General features: G+C 41.3%; 1 protein-coding gene across 1 annotated transcript in view; it reads right to left on the reverse strand.

The window, feature by feature from the left end:
- Positions 1-302: 302 nt before the first annotated feature.
- LOC124595314 (proteasome inhibitor PI31 subunit) overlaps positions 303-17,068 on the reverse strand; it is an 85,618-nt gene continuing 68,852 nt past the window's right edge. The window contains exons 4-5 of the mRNA XM_047134014.1: positions 16,890-17,054; positions 303-516 (exon numbers count right to left, since the gene is read on the reverse strand). Coding sequence (XP_046989970.1) covers positions 366-516; positions 16,890-17,054 — 316 coding nt within the window. The 3' untranslated portion in view covers positions 303-365. The remainder of the gene's footprint in view (positions 517-16,889; positions 17,055-17,068) is intronic.

The following is a 17,068-nucleotide window of genomic DNA, read 5'->3' on the forward strand; positions in this document are numbered from 1 at the left end:
CCTAGAGTTAGAAACTTCAATAATAAAGATTATTCAAAGCACAATTTATTTTAAGAATTAAATATAGAAAAGCCTGCAATGATGATGGTTCTACACTGCAGATCTCAGTGCCATATCATGTCCATCACGATGAGCACTGCAGCCTGACCACACACAGATACACACACTTTTATGGCACACTCAGCAGTGAAAAGGTTAATTGAGCAAAACTTCATTGTGCAAATGTTAGTTGCATGGTAATGGTGTATTATGTATATCACCACAAGGAACAGTGTTTCAGCAACAGCAATAAATTAAGCACATTAGTGAAAAGGTATAACATATATTGTAACTGTTGATATGACTTTACAAATGAATCAACTTATTTACATGAACATATCATCATATCCTGGAGGAGGTAAGTGATCGTGATCTGGCATGCCGAATCCGCCTCTGCTTGGACCGCCTCGACCTCCTCGGCGGCCCAACCCAGGAGGACCAAAGGGATCAAACCTTGCTCCAGGAGGCACAGCGCCTCTGTAAATATATGGAAAATGGAATATCATTAGTTTCTCCATGTGCTGATTCTGCATCAGTTTGTACAATTAATGAAAAACTCCTCCAGTTGCTGGATAGAACTTCATTTAGTCACCTATCAGTTTCAACCTTTATATTAGGCCATTTCCAGTGGTTCTGAAAAGTGCCATGAATGTGATATACATACACACTGTATATAATATACCTATGTAAACCTTATTTTATCATTTTCTAAGTATATACAGAGTATAAAATTCATGTTATATTCGAGAGAAGAAACATTCAAATGATAAAATTACATGTCAGTTGGATTTAAAATGTCACTTGTCCAATGATATTATGAGCCATATGAGTGTTTTGAGACACTATAATTTATTACATTACAAGTATTTTTTAGGTCTAAGATGATTCATGTTTTTACATATTTGGAAATTCAAAATTGTATGTTTTACAAATAAAAGGCTAAAAACAGTTTCTTATACCTAACAAAAGTTTAAAATAGTTGTAGACGATGGGGAAATTCAAGTCACGTCTACATTTATCTCCTCTAATATGCAAAGTTTGAAACACAGGAAAAGGCAGAGACTGTTACGGTAGCTTGGGCACATTGTGGACTGCTTACATCGCATGATCGCATGATTGCAAACATCTAGGTATAGCTGTACAGTTGCGCAGTAACTTTAAGAAAGTCATCAATAATGGGCCAGCAGATGTCCACAAAACTGATGCTTTTACGTGTGCATTGCTCACTGAGCATCTATCCATTTGGGTGTAGATTTCTGTTTCTTCATCTATGTTCATAGAGTACCACTTCTTCATTGTATTAAGTAATACGTAAAACTGATCCAAATAACACAAATATCACTTTATCCATAAACCCCTGAACAATAATGGAAATAAGTCTCTCATGAATCCACACATAACAAGACACAGAACAACTGATATGACTGGTGCAATTGGATCAACATAGAGTGAGTCAGTCAGTGCTGTTCTGGGCATATATAAGCATGAGTCATTGACAGATGGCACAACAGAGACAATGCCATGGGCATACCTCCCACAGGTGGCCTCCAGCAGCTGGCCCATGCTGATACAGTTGGCGTCCAATTCATGAACACATGCACAGTGAGACCACACTTGGTGCATTCACACTCTGGCACGCTAGCAGCACGATACAGCACACCCTCCCTCATATGAAGTGGGCAGCCAGGCAATGGAGGTGATACCAGCAGCCCAAAGAGAGGGACACCATCAGATCCGGAGCATTGGCAGCTGGTGCCAATGGAGTGGAGGGACGATGTGTCAGCCGGGCACCGGAGCACTGGGCTGGAATGGGCGGGCATGCCCAAGGGTGCTGGGCCCGCACGGCACCCTGTGACAGCACTGGAGAGGTGTCATCACCATCCCTGCGTCGTCAACGGGCATGTCCCAGCACAGAGAACAGGGGGGGCTGGACCCATCAGCAATGATGGCTGAGGCAATGATGGCAGGTGGAGGTGGCCCAATTGGAACAGCAGATTGCGGCAATGGACCCGAAGCCAGAGACAGAATGCCTGCCGCCGGGAAGCTGGAACCCCATGGTGCCACATGTGGAGGAGATAGGTGACGAGGAGCCTGAAGCAGGCTGTGGAAGGGCAGACTGCAGTGATGGAAGCCAAACCCATGAACTGATAGCTTCCAGTGGTGAGCGGGGTCGCAACTGATCAAAGTGGCATGCCAAAAGCTCGTTGGCTGTAGGGGTGTCGCAAATACAGCAGTGGGTGATCAAACCCTCATGCCCACACCAGTGATCCCAGTGTGGTGAAGAAAACGGAGAAGGGCATCATCTGGAAAACCATCTACAACAAACTTTTTCATTTGGGACTTGAAAATACACACTAGTCGTCCTGCCTCACCATTTGATCAAGAGTGGAATGGTGACGCAGTAACATGACGAATGCAGTGGTGGGAACAAAATAACTGATAGGTGGGAAAAACAAACTGGGATCCATTAACGAAAACTAAAATACAAGGCAACCCTTCAACAGCAAAATCCCTCAAAAGCATATGAATTCTGGCCTCAGCTGACATTGATGCATACTGGAGAATGTAAGGAAACTGGGAAAATGCTTGCACAATTGAGAATCAACAGAAACTAGAGAAGGGACCCGCAATGTCTACATGACTAAATTCCCATGGCTGGAAGGAAGCGAACCAAGGGAACAGGGACACCCTGGGAGCTGCCTGTTTGGCACACTGCTCACAAGCCATAACAAAATGGATGATTTTGCCATCAATCCCTGCCTGCAAAAGATATCTCCTAGCTAACAGTTTAGTGCACCCAACTCCCCAGTGGTCCTGGTAGAGAAGGTGTAGAACATCTTGCTGTAAGGCAGTGGGTGACTACTCTGGGAGAGAGGTCTCCCGTGGACATTAGCAAAAGACCATCAAACACGGAGAGACAATACAATAAGGAAAACTAGTTGCACAGGGGGTCTGAAGCCCAACCTTGCAGTTTATCTGAGTGAACCATCTGGCAGAGAACTGGGCCTGTGGACACGGCAGCTGCTATGTGCGAACTCCTTGACCACAGCCCGTGTTTCAATAGCAAGATGGAAGCAAAGCAATTCTTCATGATCAAAGTCACAATAAGGATCCACAAGGAGGTAGGACAACGCATCTGCATTGGCGTGTTTAGCCATAGGTCAAAAATGAATTTTTTAATTGAGTAAGACAAGAAGAGCACCCAGCTGTCTTGTCAGGCAAGGAAGTGTGAGAGTTAATCAAAGAAACCATGGGTTCATTGTCAGTAATAAGGGCGAAACATGGAAAAAAAACCACCTAAAATTTCCAGATAGCATAGACTGCAGCAAGAGCCTCTTTTTTTCCCACCTGAGGGTGACACTGCTGGGCCAGAGAGAGAGATTTAGAGGCATAAGCAATAGTTCTTTCAGAGTCATGAGCATATCAGTGCACTAGGGTTGTGTCAAGGGCATACTATGAGGGATCAGTTGCCAGGACAGTGTGTTGGTCCAGAGAGAACATAGTTAAACAAGGAGCCGAGAGGAGTTTGGATTTCAACATTTGAGAAGCACATTCGCCGTCCAGGCTCCAGCAATAAGATACATTCTTGTGTAACAAGGAATGAAACGGGTGGCCAATGTGGCTGCCCCCAGCAGGAATTTATGTTAGTAGGCTATCTTCCCTATGAAGGCTCGAAGCTCCTTCATGGATGAGGGGAGAGGCATAGACGTAACAGCGGAGATGTGATCTTGCAGACGGTGAACCCCATGTCACAAGGCCTCAAACCTCAAGTTAACAATAGAGGGTTGAAAACACAGATTTTGTGAGGTTACACCATAAGCCTGTGGGCTCTAAGACAGCAATATCATCCAGATAATTAACGCAACCCAGGATAGGCATAGTCAACAGCTCTAAAAATAATTGGAAAATACTATGAGCACTAGCCACACCAAAAGGAAGGCACAAATATTGATACAGACCAAAAAGAGTATTATTGAAAACCAGAACTTGCCTAAACTCTTTGTCCGCAAGCACCTGCAGATATGCTTCTGACGAATCAATTTTAGAAAAGTACTGGCCACCCAAAATTTTTGCCAACAGTTCCTCCTTGCGTGGAAGAGTATACATATCCACAATTGACAGTGCATTGACAGCTGTACTGAAGTCACCATAGAGGCAAAGTCTCCCCAATGGCTTCCGAACTACAACCAGTGGAGGCGACCATTCACTAGCCGTAACAGGTTTCACCAACCCTAATGGTTGAAGTCGGTCCAATTCTGCTTTCACTTGATCTTTCAGGGTGACAGGAATAGGGTGTGCACAACAAAACTGAGGCCGAGCTGTGGATTTCAAAGAAATATGAACAGAAAAATTCATAGCACACCCTATACCTTCCAAAAACATGTCCAAAAACTCTTCACACAGTGTTTCCAATTGAGAATATGGTACCTGATTGGAGAAAGGTGGACTAAATAGGTGACAGAAAATCCAAATATCTGAAATGTGTCCATCCTGAACCAGTTCTAAACACTGGCATCAGCAACCTCCAAAGATGTAAAGGAATGAACCACTGACTTTTAAGAGGCAGATGCTGTAAATTGTGCCAATAGCACAATGTTCTGTTTGTTATAGCTGACTAGATTCCGTGTGACCTGTATCAATGGCGGTGAACCTAAACGCACATAGGTTTGAGAATTCAATAATGTCACTGCAGCACCTGTGTCAACCTGCAGCTGGAGCACTTGATGAAAAACACTTTAACTCAATAAACAGCTTGAGAGAAGTCACAAGAATTGGAGTAACACAGTTTACGTCCATGTGCATATCCTGAGTAACCTTCGGTGATCGACACACAGAGATGTGGTCTTTCTTCTGGCAACTATTACAAGTAGCCCAGAAGGCAGTGCACACCATACGTTTATACTGGATAAAAAACAGAAAGGACACAACAGAAACAGAGAATGCTGATGCAGGTGCTGTGGCGGTTGTGCCTGTGGGGCTGGCCTTTGTCTGCTCGGCACTGGTCCTGCCTGTTTACAGCTACCATTGCCATTTCCTCACGCAAGCTATCTGTCGTCCGAGTGGGCACATCTTGTGACACTACTGCCACGTCACCCAACACTTCAATTTGGTCACCCACTGCCCAAGAAACTTCAACAGATTGTGCTACTTGCAATACTTCTGCAACTGGGAGGTTTTCACAGAGTAAAGTCTTCTGGCGCACTCTCTTGTCTGAAGCTAAACAGATAATTGTGTCGCACAACATAGAGTCTGGATACGAGTCATTATGGGGTTCAGCAAGCTAATGCCGTGAACTTCTGCTGCCCGAGCCCAGTATGCCCAGTTTCTTGAGGGATTGATAGAATTCAACATGTGCCTCTACGACATGCCTTCATTTGTAATGGTAGTTGGACAATATACTGCACATGTGATCAAAAGTAAGAGCTGCTGGTTCTTGTAAAGGGGCACGCTAACACCATAATTGATATGTTTTAGGTGTTTAGTTGGATACACAAGAGGAGGGCTTTTCAGAAATTTTGAGTCTGTCACATCAAAAGCCATAAAATGCTGTCAGAATCTTTTTTTGTAGGCTTCCCAATCCTCAGTTGAATTATCATACAGAGGAAAAGTGGGTGGATGTACCGGTGCAACGGTACCCTGTCTGTCAACGGAAGCCGACAAAGTGGTCACTGCCGAAGTACGCTGTTCAGTCACGGCCGGCAGCATGGCATTCATAATGACTAACTTGATGAAATAACAATTGAAAACTGCACACATGGAAACCATTCGCTCATTGCCAATCATGCAGTAAAAACAAATATGGCTTTATTCATAAACCTCTGAACTGCAACAAAAATAAGCCTCTCACGTAACGAGACACACTGATGTGAGCAGTACAACTGGATGTACATAGAGGGAGTCAGTCAGAACTGCGCCATGCATTTATATGTGCATGTTGCCAGCAGATGGGGTGGCAGAGACTGCGCTGCACACTCACCTTCCACAAGCCGCCTCCAGTGGCCAGCCCATGCTGATACAGTTGATGGGCAATTCAAACACACACGCACAGCGACACCATACTTGGTACAAGCACGCTTACACTCACATGCACTAGTAGCAAGATACAGGAACTTTCAATACTGTACACCACGATATTGGTGGATATATTTCCTACCCGTTTTCTTTTTAAATCTGTGTGTTCTTTATTGTCTTTTAAAATTCCTTCCTGTCTGTCCGATGCAGCTAGCATTACAATCAGAGAAGTAAATTTTATACGAGCCACTGTTTTAGTGTAAGTTTTATATTGTATTAATGTCATGTATGAAGAGAGATAACAGTGAATGTTCAGGTTTATATGTGACATTTACATTATGTGTGTGGTTTTTTTTTTTTTAAATGGTTTCTCAGTCTGTATGACAGTTGGCCACAGAAAGGTAGTAATACAAATTGTCTTTTATGTAGCACCTCTATTTGTGTCAACTGATTTATTTATAGAAAATAAATTTTGGAATACGTCAAAACATAAATCCTCTTAAATCCAAAAAATACTTATACACTCTTGACATGCCCATATTTCTTAGATTGGGCACGAAACATTTAAATCCACCTGACTTGTACTTTTAACAGTATAGGAAGAGACAGACTGCTACTTACCATAAAGAAAACAGGCACAACTGGAAGGCACTTTCAAGCTTTATGTAAGTGTCTTTTAATTGTGCCTGTCTGCAACTTAACATGTCTTCTTCATGGTAAGTACCAATCTGTCTTTTCCTACATTGTTGATATTCCTACGTGGACTTTTCATTGTTTGACTTGTACTTTTTTCATTTAGATGTTGCTTACCTACAGCATCCTGTAAGTTCAATACTCTACATGGTATTATATATATATATACCATCTGAAAAAGATCTGCTTCACGAGGTTTTTATCTTCAATTGTTTTCTGTGGACATTCCAAACATTCGAGAATGTAGTAAAAATGAATATTCAAAAAACTGTAAAATGTTGGTACATCACACTAGAAAGTAATTTTGAATGCTCAAAAATACTCTCCATGCTCGTAACTCCACTAAAGTATTCAACAATGGCCTACTTTGAAATAAAGTATTCTGCCAAACACTTCTTTATAGCATACCTAGAACATTCTAAAACATTCGAGAACATGTTAAAAAGTTCCTCGGTTTTTTAAAATCTAGTACACTCCAGAATATTTTAGATCATTAAAAACATTCAAAACTATTCATAAAAGCTTGACAACACAGATAAATCTTGCACTTTTCCCCTCAAAATATACAGTGATCCAAAAGAGACAGAACATGCCCTGGTGACCAGCACAATGTGAGAGTGACCACTTCAAACACTCATGTCTCTAGAAACATAACAGCTATCAGTGCACAACCATTATGGTATTCAACAGGGGAACCAGCTTTTAAATACAGAAATTATCAGGTTATACTAAATAATATAGATGGCAGTGAAAAAAGGTACGCGAAAATCGAGTTTCACAAAAAATGTATTCAGTGCAAAAGAGTATCATGGTTTGACCTCGAAAATGTTACTACTGTGAAGTTAAAGCAAAAAACAGAAACGAAATCATCACAAGATCAAAATCTAGTGAAAAAAACTGTGGCAAATGTAAATTCAGTGACATCAATATGTAAACATTGCAATGACTTTTGTCTCATTTTAACTAGAAAAAACAGTGAAATCAGCGAACTTAAAAGGACTGTAGCCTTATTGGAGAAACAGTTGCAACATCTTAATTGTAAAACTCAATCTTAAAGAAAAATTGGCTACCAATGATATAAACAAAAGAAGAACAACTGTGAAAACCTGTGCAAAACTAGGAAATATAAAAGCATGTGCATCAAATAGCCACAATGACAAACATGATTCTGCAAACAATGACACTCAGAAACATATGAGTCCAGATAATAATTACAAACAACTCCAACAGTACACTGTAAATTTTTCGTACATGCCACATCGTAAACAAAGTAATGTGATTTAAAAAAATCAGTCGGCTGACCTCAAGTGTGCAAAAAAGAACAAAAAGTCTTAATTTGTGCCAATAATCATGGATGTCAGAGGGCAGAAAAGGTGGCAGATACAAAAACTACTTTGTCAAACCAGGAGCAGGCATTGCGGAAAGGACAAAAACAGTGCTGAGATCATGTGAAAACCTTGACTCAAAGACTGTGTCATAATTTGTGCAGGTGCTAATGATATTGCCAGAGATAAAGGTAGTGAACTCATCACTGTTCTTGAAAGTGTGCTACCCAAATTAGGCAACACAAATGTAGCTGTCGTAAATCAGCCACACAGATATGACCTATCTCCTTGGTCATGTGTAAATAAATTAATAGGAAGAATAAGCAAAGGGATAGATGATGAATGCATAAAATTTCTGTATGTGAACTTAATAAATGTAAGCATGTTAGACAGGTCCATGCATACCAGCCATGGCCTTCATTTAAATCACAGTGGGAAACAATTTTTGGTTCAAGAAATGGGCTGTTTAGCAAATTTGAGTCATAACAGGCAGTCCAAAGTACCTTGGACAAACAGGTCATAAAGAAAGATGTGATGGCTTATAAAAAGGGCAAAAGACTTTTTATTTAGGGAAGTAGACTGTATCACAAAAAAATGTGATGCAGAATTAAATTGCAAATACACAATGAAGATTGCACACCAGAACGTGCAGTCATTAACAAAGTTGATGAAATAAGTATACTCCTCAATAGTGAATGGAAGGATGTTTCAGTTTTATACTTTTGTGAGCATTGGTTATAAAATGAGTATTTTCTATGCTTAAAAAATTGCATTTTAAACTTGCAAACTGCTTTCGTAGAATGGAATAAAAACATGGGGGAACTTGCATATACGTAAAAGATAATGTAGATTATAAGAATATAGCCTCTGTTTGCAAACTAGCGTGTGAAAGAGATTTTCAAATCTCAGCTGTTGAGTTAATGTCTGAAAAAACTATTATTTTATGTGTGTATAGATCTCTTGTTAGCAACATAATTGTTTTTTTTTTTTTCCAAAAAAGTTGCTTTAGGCAAACTCAAGACAACTGGGAAAACAGTGGTACTGTGTGGAGACTTTAATATTGACTTTCTGAGTCATGGCCTTCACAGGGAAAAGTTCTTGATTGATTGACTGATTAACTGAGAGAGTATGGGACCAAACAGCAAGGTCATCGATCCCGCGATTCCAAAGGGGGTTACATAAGAAAGAGCCTGCTAAAAGTGAACAGTTTCAGTCCGAGGAGTCATACAAGAATGAACATTAAACACACACAGTATACGCATGAGACCAAATCTAAAAACTGGAAAGGGGGGGGGGGGGCAGGCGGTCATGGGGTCACAGACTGTGAAGACTGCAAAAGGAGTTCCAATCACAACCAATCTGCCCCTGCTCCAAGACTAAAGGAGAACCTTACATCTGGAAATAAAAACCACTTTCATGGAGGAAACCGAGGACCAGGTCTACCATCCATGGATTGTCCACTAATATTAAATTTAAGGAAGCAGGAAGACTATACTTAGCATGAAGGGTCGAAAGAAGGGGACATGCCACCAATATGGGAGATATCGTCAGTCTGACACCACAACCACTCTGCGGGGTGGGTCATTACGTAGGAGGAAACAATGGGTGAGCCGGGTATGGCCAATGCGCAAATGACGTAAAAAAGTGGACTCCTTCCGAGAGTGGTGGAAAGAAGTGCCCCAAACTGCAGTAGACTCCTTGATTGTGCAGTGTTTATTACTATGAGCAGTAGCGCTCCAGAAGGCATTCCACTGTTGGGCAAAGAGAGATTTGACGCAGATCTGCATATACACGGCTGGAATCATGAAAGGAAAAGGGGGTTAAATATCTGCTTCTCTAGCCAAATGGTCAGCCAATTCATTCCCTGGGTTTCCCACATGACTCGGGACCCAGAGAAAGACAACTGAACAGGCGGCATGCTCAAGGGCAGAAAGAAGGTCATGGAAGGCAGAGACCAAGGGGTGAGTAGCATCGATCGATAGCCTGAAGGCTGCTCATGGAGTCAGAACAAATTAAAACACTATGGGGAGAGGCCTAAGAAACAAAAAGGAGGACCCTGCAAATGGCTAGATACTCTGCTGTAAATACACTACATGATCCTGGCAACAAATGGTACTTGAAGCTGGTAGGAGATGTGAAAACGTATCCCACCTTATCAATAGCCTTACAAGGGAATGGTCAGACTTGTCATGCCGAAACATGTATTGCTTCTTTTAGCACTGTTATTTAACTGTGCAAAAGGTCCGTATGCAAAATTGTAGCTGCTGACATGAACTGGAAGTCACCTAAAAAAAAAATCACGAACATGGCTGTGTTTCCTGCTTGGCGCTTGCAGTGACGGCTGGCCACCCCTCGAAATCGTGAGTCGTGAGCGTTGTGCGCATGGTCGGGAAGTGCGGCCATCTTATCGCGGCGTTCACTAAAGAGGAATATCGCTGCTCGGTTTTGGTGGAAAGGGGACACGAATATTCGTTTCTGTGGCATGCACGTCCTTTTAATTTCTGGTACGTATTTCGAAACATACCATCCTGAAACTGGTTAGAGATGTGAAAGATGTTCTGTACATGTTCGTCTATACTCTGCAAGCCACTTTACGGTGAACTTTCAATCTCCCCTCACAGGTGATGGCGAACCCTGTAAATGTTTTGCTGCTTGCCATGGAGATATACCACAGACGCCAAATGAAGCAATCAACAGAAAACACGCGTGAAGACTGTGTGTTGTGAGACATGGTTGTTAAACTTTTAGACGAGCATGTAAATGGCGCAGACATGCGGCTAGAAACAACTGAAACACTCGATATTGCAGACTGTGAATCTACAGACGGCGAAGACACCGATGAAAGTTGCACTCATGAAGACTCTTTGAGTGATAGTGCCACGTATCGTCATCAATTATCTCTGAAAGTAACACCAGCAACTACAAATACCTTGTCAGACAAAGAAAAAGCGGTGACGTATTGGTTGAACGAAAGTGGTAAGAAACGCCTATGTGTCAGTACTGTTCAAAATAAGTATCGCTTTGTCCGTTATGAACGTGAATTGTATAGATGGGAAAAGGAAGTCGCTGGACAACGTAAGAGTCGACTGGAAATTGTGACGGAGATAAATGTGGGACTTTTTGAGCTATTTACCGATGTCAAACAACAGTCATTTAGTGTCAGCGATACAACTTTGAGTGAATGGGTGTTAGAGATTGCCAACGCGATAGGCGCTAAAGAATTTACAGCTTCTCAAAATTGGATTAGTCGCTTCAAAAGATCACATAAAATTGTGGCAAGAAAAATAACAAAATTTGTATTGAGGAACAGGTCGGAAAATGAAGTGACACAAATCGAAATGATAGAAGCTTTTCTTATGAATGCCAAAAAATAAGATTGCTAGTTTTAGTAAATCGTACGTGTACAATGCAGATCAGTCAGATTTTCAAAAAGAAATGCGTGCGAAAATAACACTGTCATTGAAAGGGGAAAAAACATATTGAGGCAATTGCGCAGTCCACGACTGCACTCACCCATTCATACACTATAATGCCCATAATTAGTCTGGATGGTTCATTGCTGCCTAAACTACATGTGTGTCTTCAAGAACTAACTGGATGTTCTGGACCACGTGTCAAAAGAATAATGTTCTACGCAAACAATCTTGTGGTTGACACATCGAAGTCTGGAAAAATGGGAAATGAAAACGTTACACTTTTCATGCGTCACGCTTTTCTTCCGTTCTGCGGGAACAAATCTCTTCTCCTTCTAGATTCGTGGTCAGGTCATAAAAGGTCTGATTCATTAAAAGCTGTATTTCGAGCCCATCCTGACAAAGAAGTAGAGATACTGCAGATTCCACCCGGCACAACGAACGTAGTTCAACCTTTAGACAGAAAATTTTTCTGTCAGTGGAAGGCATTTTACAGAAAACTAACAGAGAAAATTATGTTGTACAGATCACTGCAATTTCCTGTCTATCACCGTGACAATATTCTCAAGCTGCAATCAGTAGTACATCATCAATTTTCCTCCCCACAGTTTCAGAATTTGATTAAATATGCGTGGCACTCCTCGAAATATACTGATACTAGACCTGATTCATTCCTAACACCAGCCCAGTTTTGTCTACGGACATCTAACAACAACTGTGATTCACAAGGCTGTCATAGGTCGTCTTTGCTTGTATACTCTTGGTGCACAAAAAACCTATGTTTTGAGCATTGTATCAATATTTCACATTTTTGCGGTAATTACAAGAAATAAAATTTGGACGTGTTCTAGACCGTATATTTATTTGTGTTTATTTCATAGCTGTTTGGAAAGAATGTTGTAGATAATATATCAGCCATATTTGTCAACGAATGTTTAATTATCATATGATCACTTTCACTGGGGGAATCAGCTCTCTCACTGCTGTGGCAAGAGAGTGGCACATAGCTAAAGCCACCTTGTCCCTAGATGGTGTTGGTATAATGTAGCGAGAGAGGTCAGGGTTGTACAAGAGGCAGTTATAAGTGCGGAAACCATGCGACAATAATGTCTTACTTCACAAAATTGTTTACAGACTTCCAGGTCATGTCAGCAGCTAAAATTCTGCATACAGACTTCTTGCAATGTTAACTCATAGTGGTATAAAAAGCAACACAGGTTTCGACATGACAAGTCTGACCATTCCCTGGAACTCTGCAAGGATGGCACACACAAGGAGCAACAGAGACCTTAGGACCTTGGAAAGGAGTTGTCCTAATACGTGGTCTAAGCACCATCCAAGAGGGGGGGGGGGAGTTACAGGAGGAAAGACACAGGGCGCAGTCCAGTGAGTGCAGATGGACAGATGGAGATCCCGACAGAGGGTAGTGAGACGCATGCCAACCGGCAATCCCACCTGTGGGCGGGTGTTAAGAGGGAGACTTCCCTCATTGGTGAAGAGCACAGGGTATACAGGATGGTCAGGGAACTGGCGAATGGCGACTGCGTAAGAAACGAGGAGTTGGCTCCATCAGATGTGTGTATGGGGAATCCCTGCTTCTGTGACGAGACTATCAACAAGACTAGTGCGAAAGGCACCAATAGCCAAACGCACCCCACACTGATGGACTGGGTCAAGGAGTTTCAAAGTGGAAGGAGCTGCTGAGCCATAAACCTGACTATCATTATCAAGTGTGGACAAAACCAGAGCACAGTAAATATGGAGAAGAGTGGAACAGTCTGCACCCCAAGATGTGTGGGCCAGTAGGCGGAGAGTATTAAGCTTCCGAATGCATGTAGTCTTTAGGTGACGAATGTGGGGCAGCCATGTCAGCCTGTTATAAAAAACAAGGCCCAAGAAACGGGACTGTGTTACATCATCAAGGAGCTTGTTGCCCAAATGAAGTTCTGGATCAGGGTGTACTGTGGGTTGACGACAAAAATGCATAACCCACATTTTGGAGGAAAACTGGAAGCCATGGATGGTGGCCCACGTAGAGGCCCGTCGGATGGCGCCTTGGAGCAGGTGCTCAGCAGACGCTATTGAGTGGGAGCTGCACCAGATGCAAAAATCGTCAACGTACAACGCCGGGGTAACCAGAGGCCCAACAGAGGTCACAAGCCCATTTATGGCAATGAGGAAGAGCGTGACACTTAGCACAGAACCCTGTGGGATACCATTCTCCTGAATCTGAGGAGTGCCAACTCGAACCCGGAAGAGGCGCTACGATAAAAACTAGTGGATAAAAATTGGAAGGGGACCACAGAAGCCCCAGTCATGGAGGGTAAATAAAATGTGATGGCACCAAGCCATGTCATACGCCTTATGTAGGTCAAAGAACACTGCTAAAAGGTGCTGGTGGTGAGTAAAAGCCTGTCAGATGGCTAATTCCAATTGAAATGAATGGTCAGTTGGAGATCGCCCTACCCGGAAGCCACACTGATATAGTGACAGAAGACCCCGAGATTCGAGTACTCAGCATAATCTGGCATTGATCATCCCTTCAAGTAGTTTACAAAGCACATTTGTAAGGCTAATGGGGCAGTAGCTATTGAGAGACGTGAGATTTTCCCAGGTTTAAGGATGGGTAAAAATATACTGTCTCGCCACTGCGACAGAAAAGCACCCATGAGCCAGATGTGATTGAAGACCCTAAGCAGCTACTGCCTCTGGGGAACATCCAAGTGTTGAATCATCTGATTGTGAATGGAGTCTGGCCCTGTGGCTGTGTCTCGTGAAGAGCTAAGAGCCTGCACCAATTCCCATTCAGTGAAAGGAGTAATGTAGGGCTCAACGTGGTGCAGGAAGAAATGGGGGGGGGGGGGGGGGGTCTGTTCAACTCTGCATTTCTGCTGGAGAAAGGCAGGAGGATAGGAAGGGGACAACGATGCCATCACACAATGTGTCACAAGGTGTTCTGTGAGGACCAATGGATCACTGCACAGAGCTCCTTGGATGTTCAGACCATGGACAGTTGACTGTTGCTGGCAGCCCAGAATGCTACGGACCTTCAACTAAACCTGTGATAAAGAGGCATATGTCCCCAGGGAGAAAACATAGCGCTCCCAGCATTCATTTTTATTCTGATTAATAATGTAACAAGCCTTAGCACGAAGATGCTTAAAAGTGAGGAGGAATTACTTTTTCCCTTCCAATGTATATGTGGAAATGCTCTCTGAAACACAGGTGAAACATTTATGAATTACCTGTATAATATCAATGTACAAAAAGTACATCAACAGTTGTCTCAACTGACAAAACTCCTGTACCAGTACATACACATGAATGTATGAGGAAAGGCCACCACTTACCATACAGAAGGTGTGCTCAGTGCTTATTCTTCATGGTGGTTGGTTGTCTTTCGTCATACCACTGTTTATAGTACAGTCATGACTCTCTCAAATTAATAGTAAGTTGTTGTTGATGATGATCATGATAATAATAATAATAATAATAATAATAATAATAATAATCAAAAAGCTTTTGATAGTGTACCCCACTCATGGTTACTACAAATATTGGAAATATACAAAGTAGATCCTAAATTGATACAGTTCCTAAACATAGTAATGAAAAATTGGAAAACCACACTTAATATCCAAACAAATTCAAATAATATCACATCACAGCCAATACAGATTAAGCGTGGAATATACCAAGAAGACTCATTAAGTCCTTTCTGGTTCTGCCTTGCTCTGAACCCACTATCCAACATGCTAAATAATACAAATTATGGATACAATATTACTGGAACATACCAACACAAAATCACACATTTGCTATACATGGATGATCTAAAACTACTGGCAGCAACAAATCAACAACTCAACCAATTGCTAAAGATAACAGAAGTATTCAGCAATGATATAAATATGGCCTTTGGAACAGACAAATGTAAGAAAAATAGCATAGTCAAGGGGAAACACACTAAACAAGAAGATTACATATTGGATAACCACAGCAACTACACAGAAGCGATGGAAAAAACAGATGCCTAAAAAATATCTAGGATACAGACAAAAAATAGGAATAGATACTACAAATATTAAAGAAGAACTAAGAGAAAAATATAGACAAAGACTAACAAAAATACTGAAAACAGAATTGACAGCAAGAAACAAGACAAAAGCTATAAATACCTATGCTATACCAATATTGACCTACTCATTTGGAGTAGTTAAATGGAGTAACACAGATCTAGAAGCACTCAATACACTTACACGATCACAATGCCACAAATATAGAATACATCACATACATTCAGAAACAGAAAGATTCACATTAAGCATAAAGGAAGGAGGAAGGGGATTTATCGACATAAAAAACCTACATTATGGACAGGTAGAAAATTTAAGAAAATTCTTTATAGAACGAACAGAAACTAGCAAAATACACAAAGCAATCATTCATATAAATACATCGGCTAAACCATTGCAATTTTATAACCACTTCTACAACCCTTTAGATCACATAACATCAACAGATACAAAGAAAGCAAATTGGAAAAAGAAAACACTACATGGCAAGCACCCGTGTCATCTAACACGGCCACACATTGATCAAGACGCATCCAACACATGGCTAAGAAAAGGCAATATATACAGTGAGACAGAAGGATTCATGATTGCAATACAAGATCAAACAATAAACACCAGATATTACAGCAAGCATATTATTAAAGATCCCAATACCACAACAGATAAATGCAGACTTTGCAAACAACAAATAGAAACAGTAGATCACATCACAAGCGGATGTACAATACTAGCAAATACAGAATACCCCAGAAGACATGTAGCAAAAATAATACGTCAACAACTTGCCATACAACATAAACTAATAAAACAACAATACAAGTTATACCGGAACAGAACCATTATAACAGATAAAACAACACCACATAACAAACCTGACATATTACTCACCAATAAAAAGAAGAAATTAACACAACTAATCGAAACATCCATACCCAATACAACAAATATACAGAAGAAAACAGGAGAAAAAATTGAAAAATACTTCCAACTGGCTGAGGAAGTCAAGGAAATGTGGCATCAGGATAAAGTTGACATTGTACCAATTATACAATCAACTACAGGAGTCATACCACACAATATCCACCAGTACATCAACGCAATACAGCTACATCCAAACTTATATATACAACTACAGAAATCTGTAATTATTGATACGTGTTCAATTACCCGAAAGTTCCTAAATGTAATGTAACATATACCGTACAGTTAAAAGGAAGTCACGCTTGATCAAGGTCCACGTCACTCTCCATTTTTAACCAGACATAACGTCTGAGAAAGGAAAGAAATAATAATAATAAAATTTATCAAATAAAATAAAAATTTGGAAGTACCTTGGAAGTGAACCAGGCATTCCTGGTGGACCTTCAGGGTCAATGCCATGTGAACCTCTACCAAATGGATTGAATATCATTCCACCACCTCGTGCAAAGGGATCCAAATCAGAGCGACCAACTTGTAGTGGGTCCCGAAGTGGATCTCTCAAGGCCAGTGGGTCCCTGAAAATAGCAAA

The sequence above is a fragment of the Schistocerca americana genome, chromosome 2 (assembly GCF_021461395.2).
Source record: "Schistocerca americana isolate TAMUIC-IGC-003095 chromosome 2, iqSchAmer2.1, whole genome shotgun sequence".
Taxonomy (NCBI): Eukaryota; Metazoa; Arthropoda; class Insecta; order Orthoptera; family Acrididae; genus Schistocerca; species Schistocerca americana.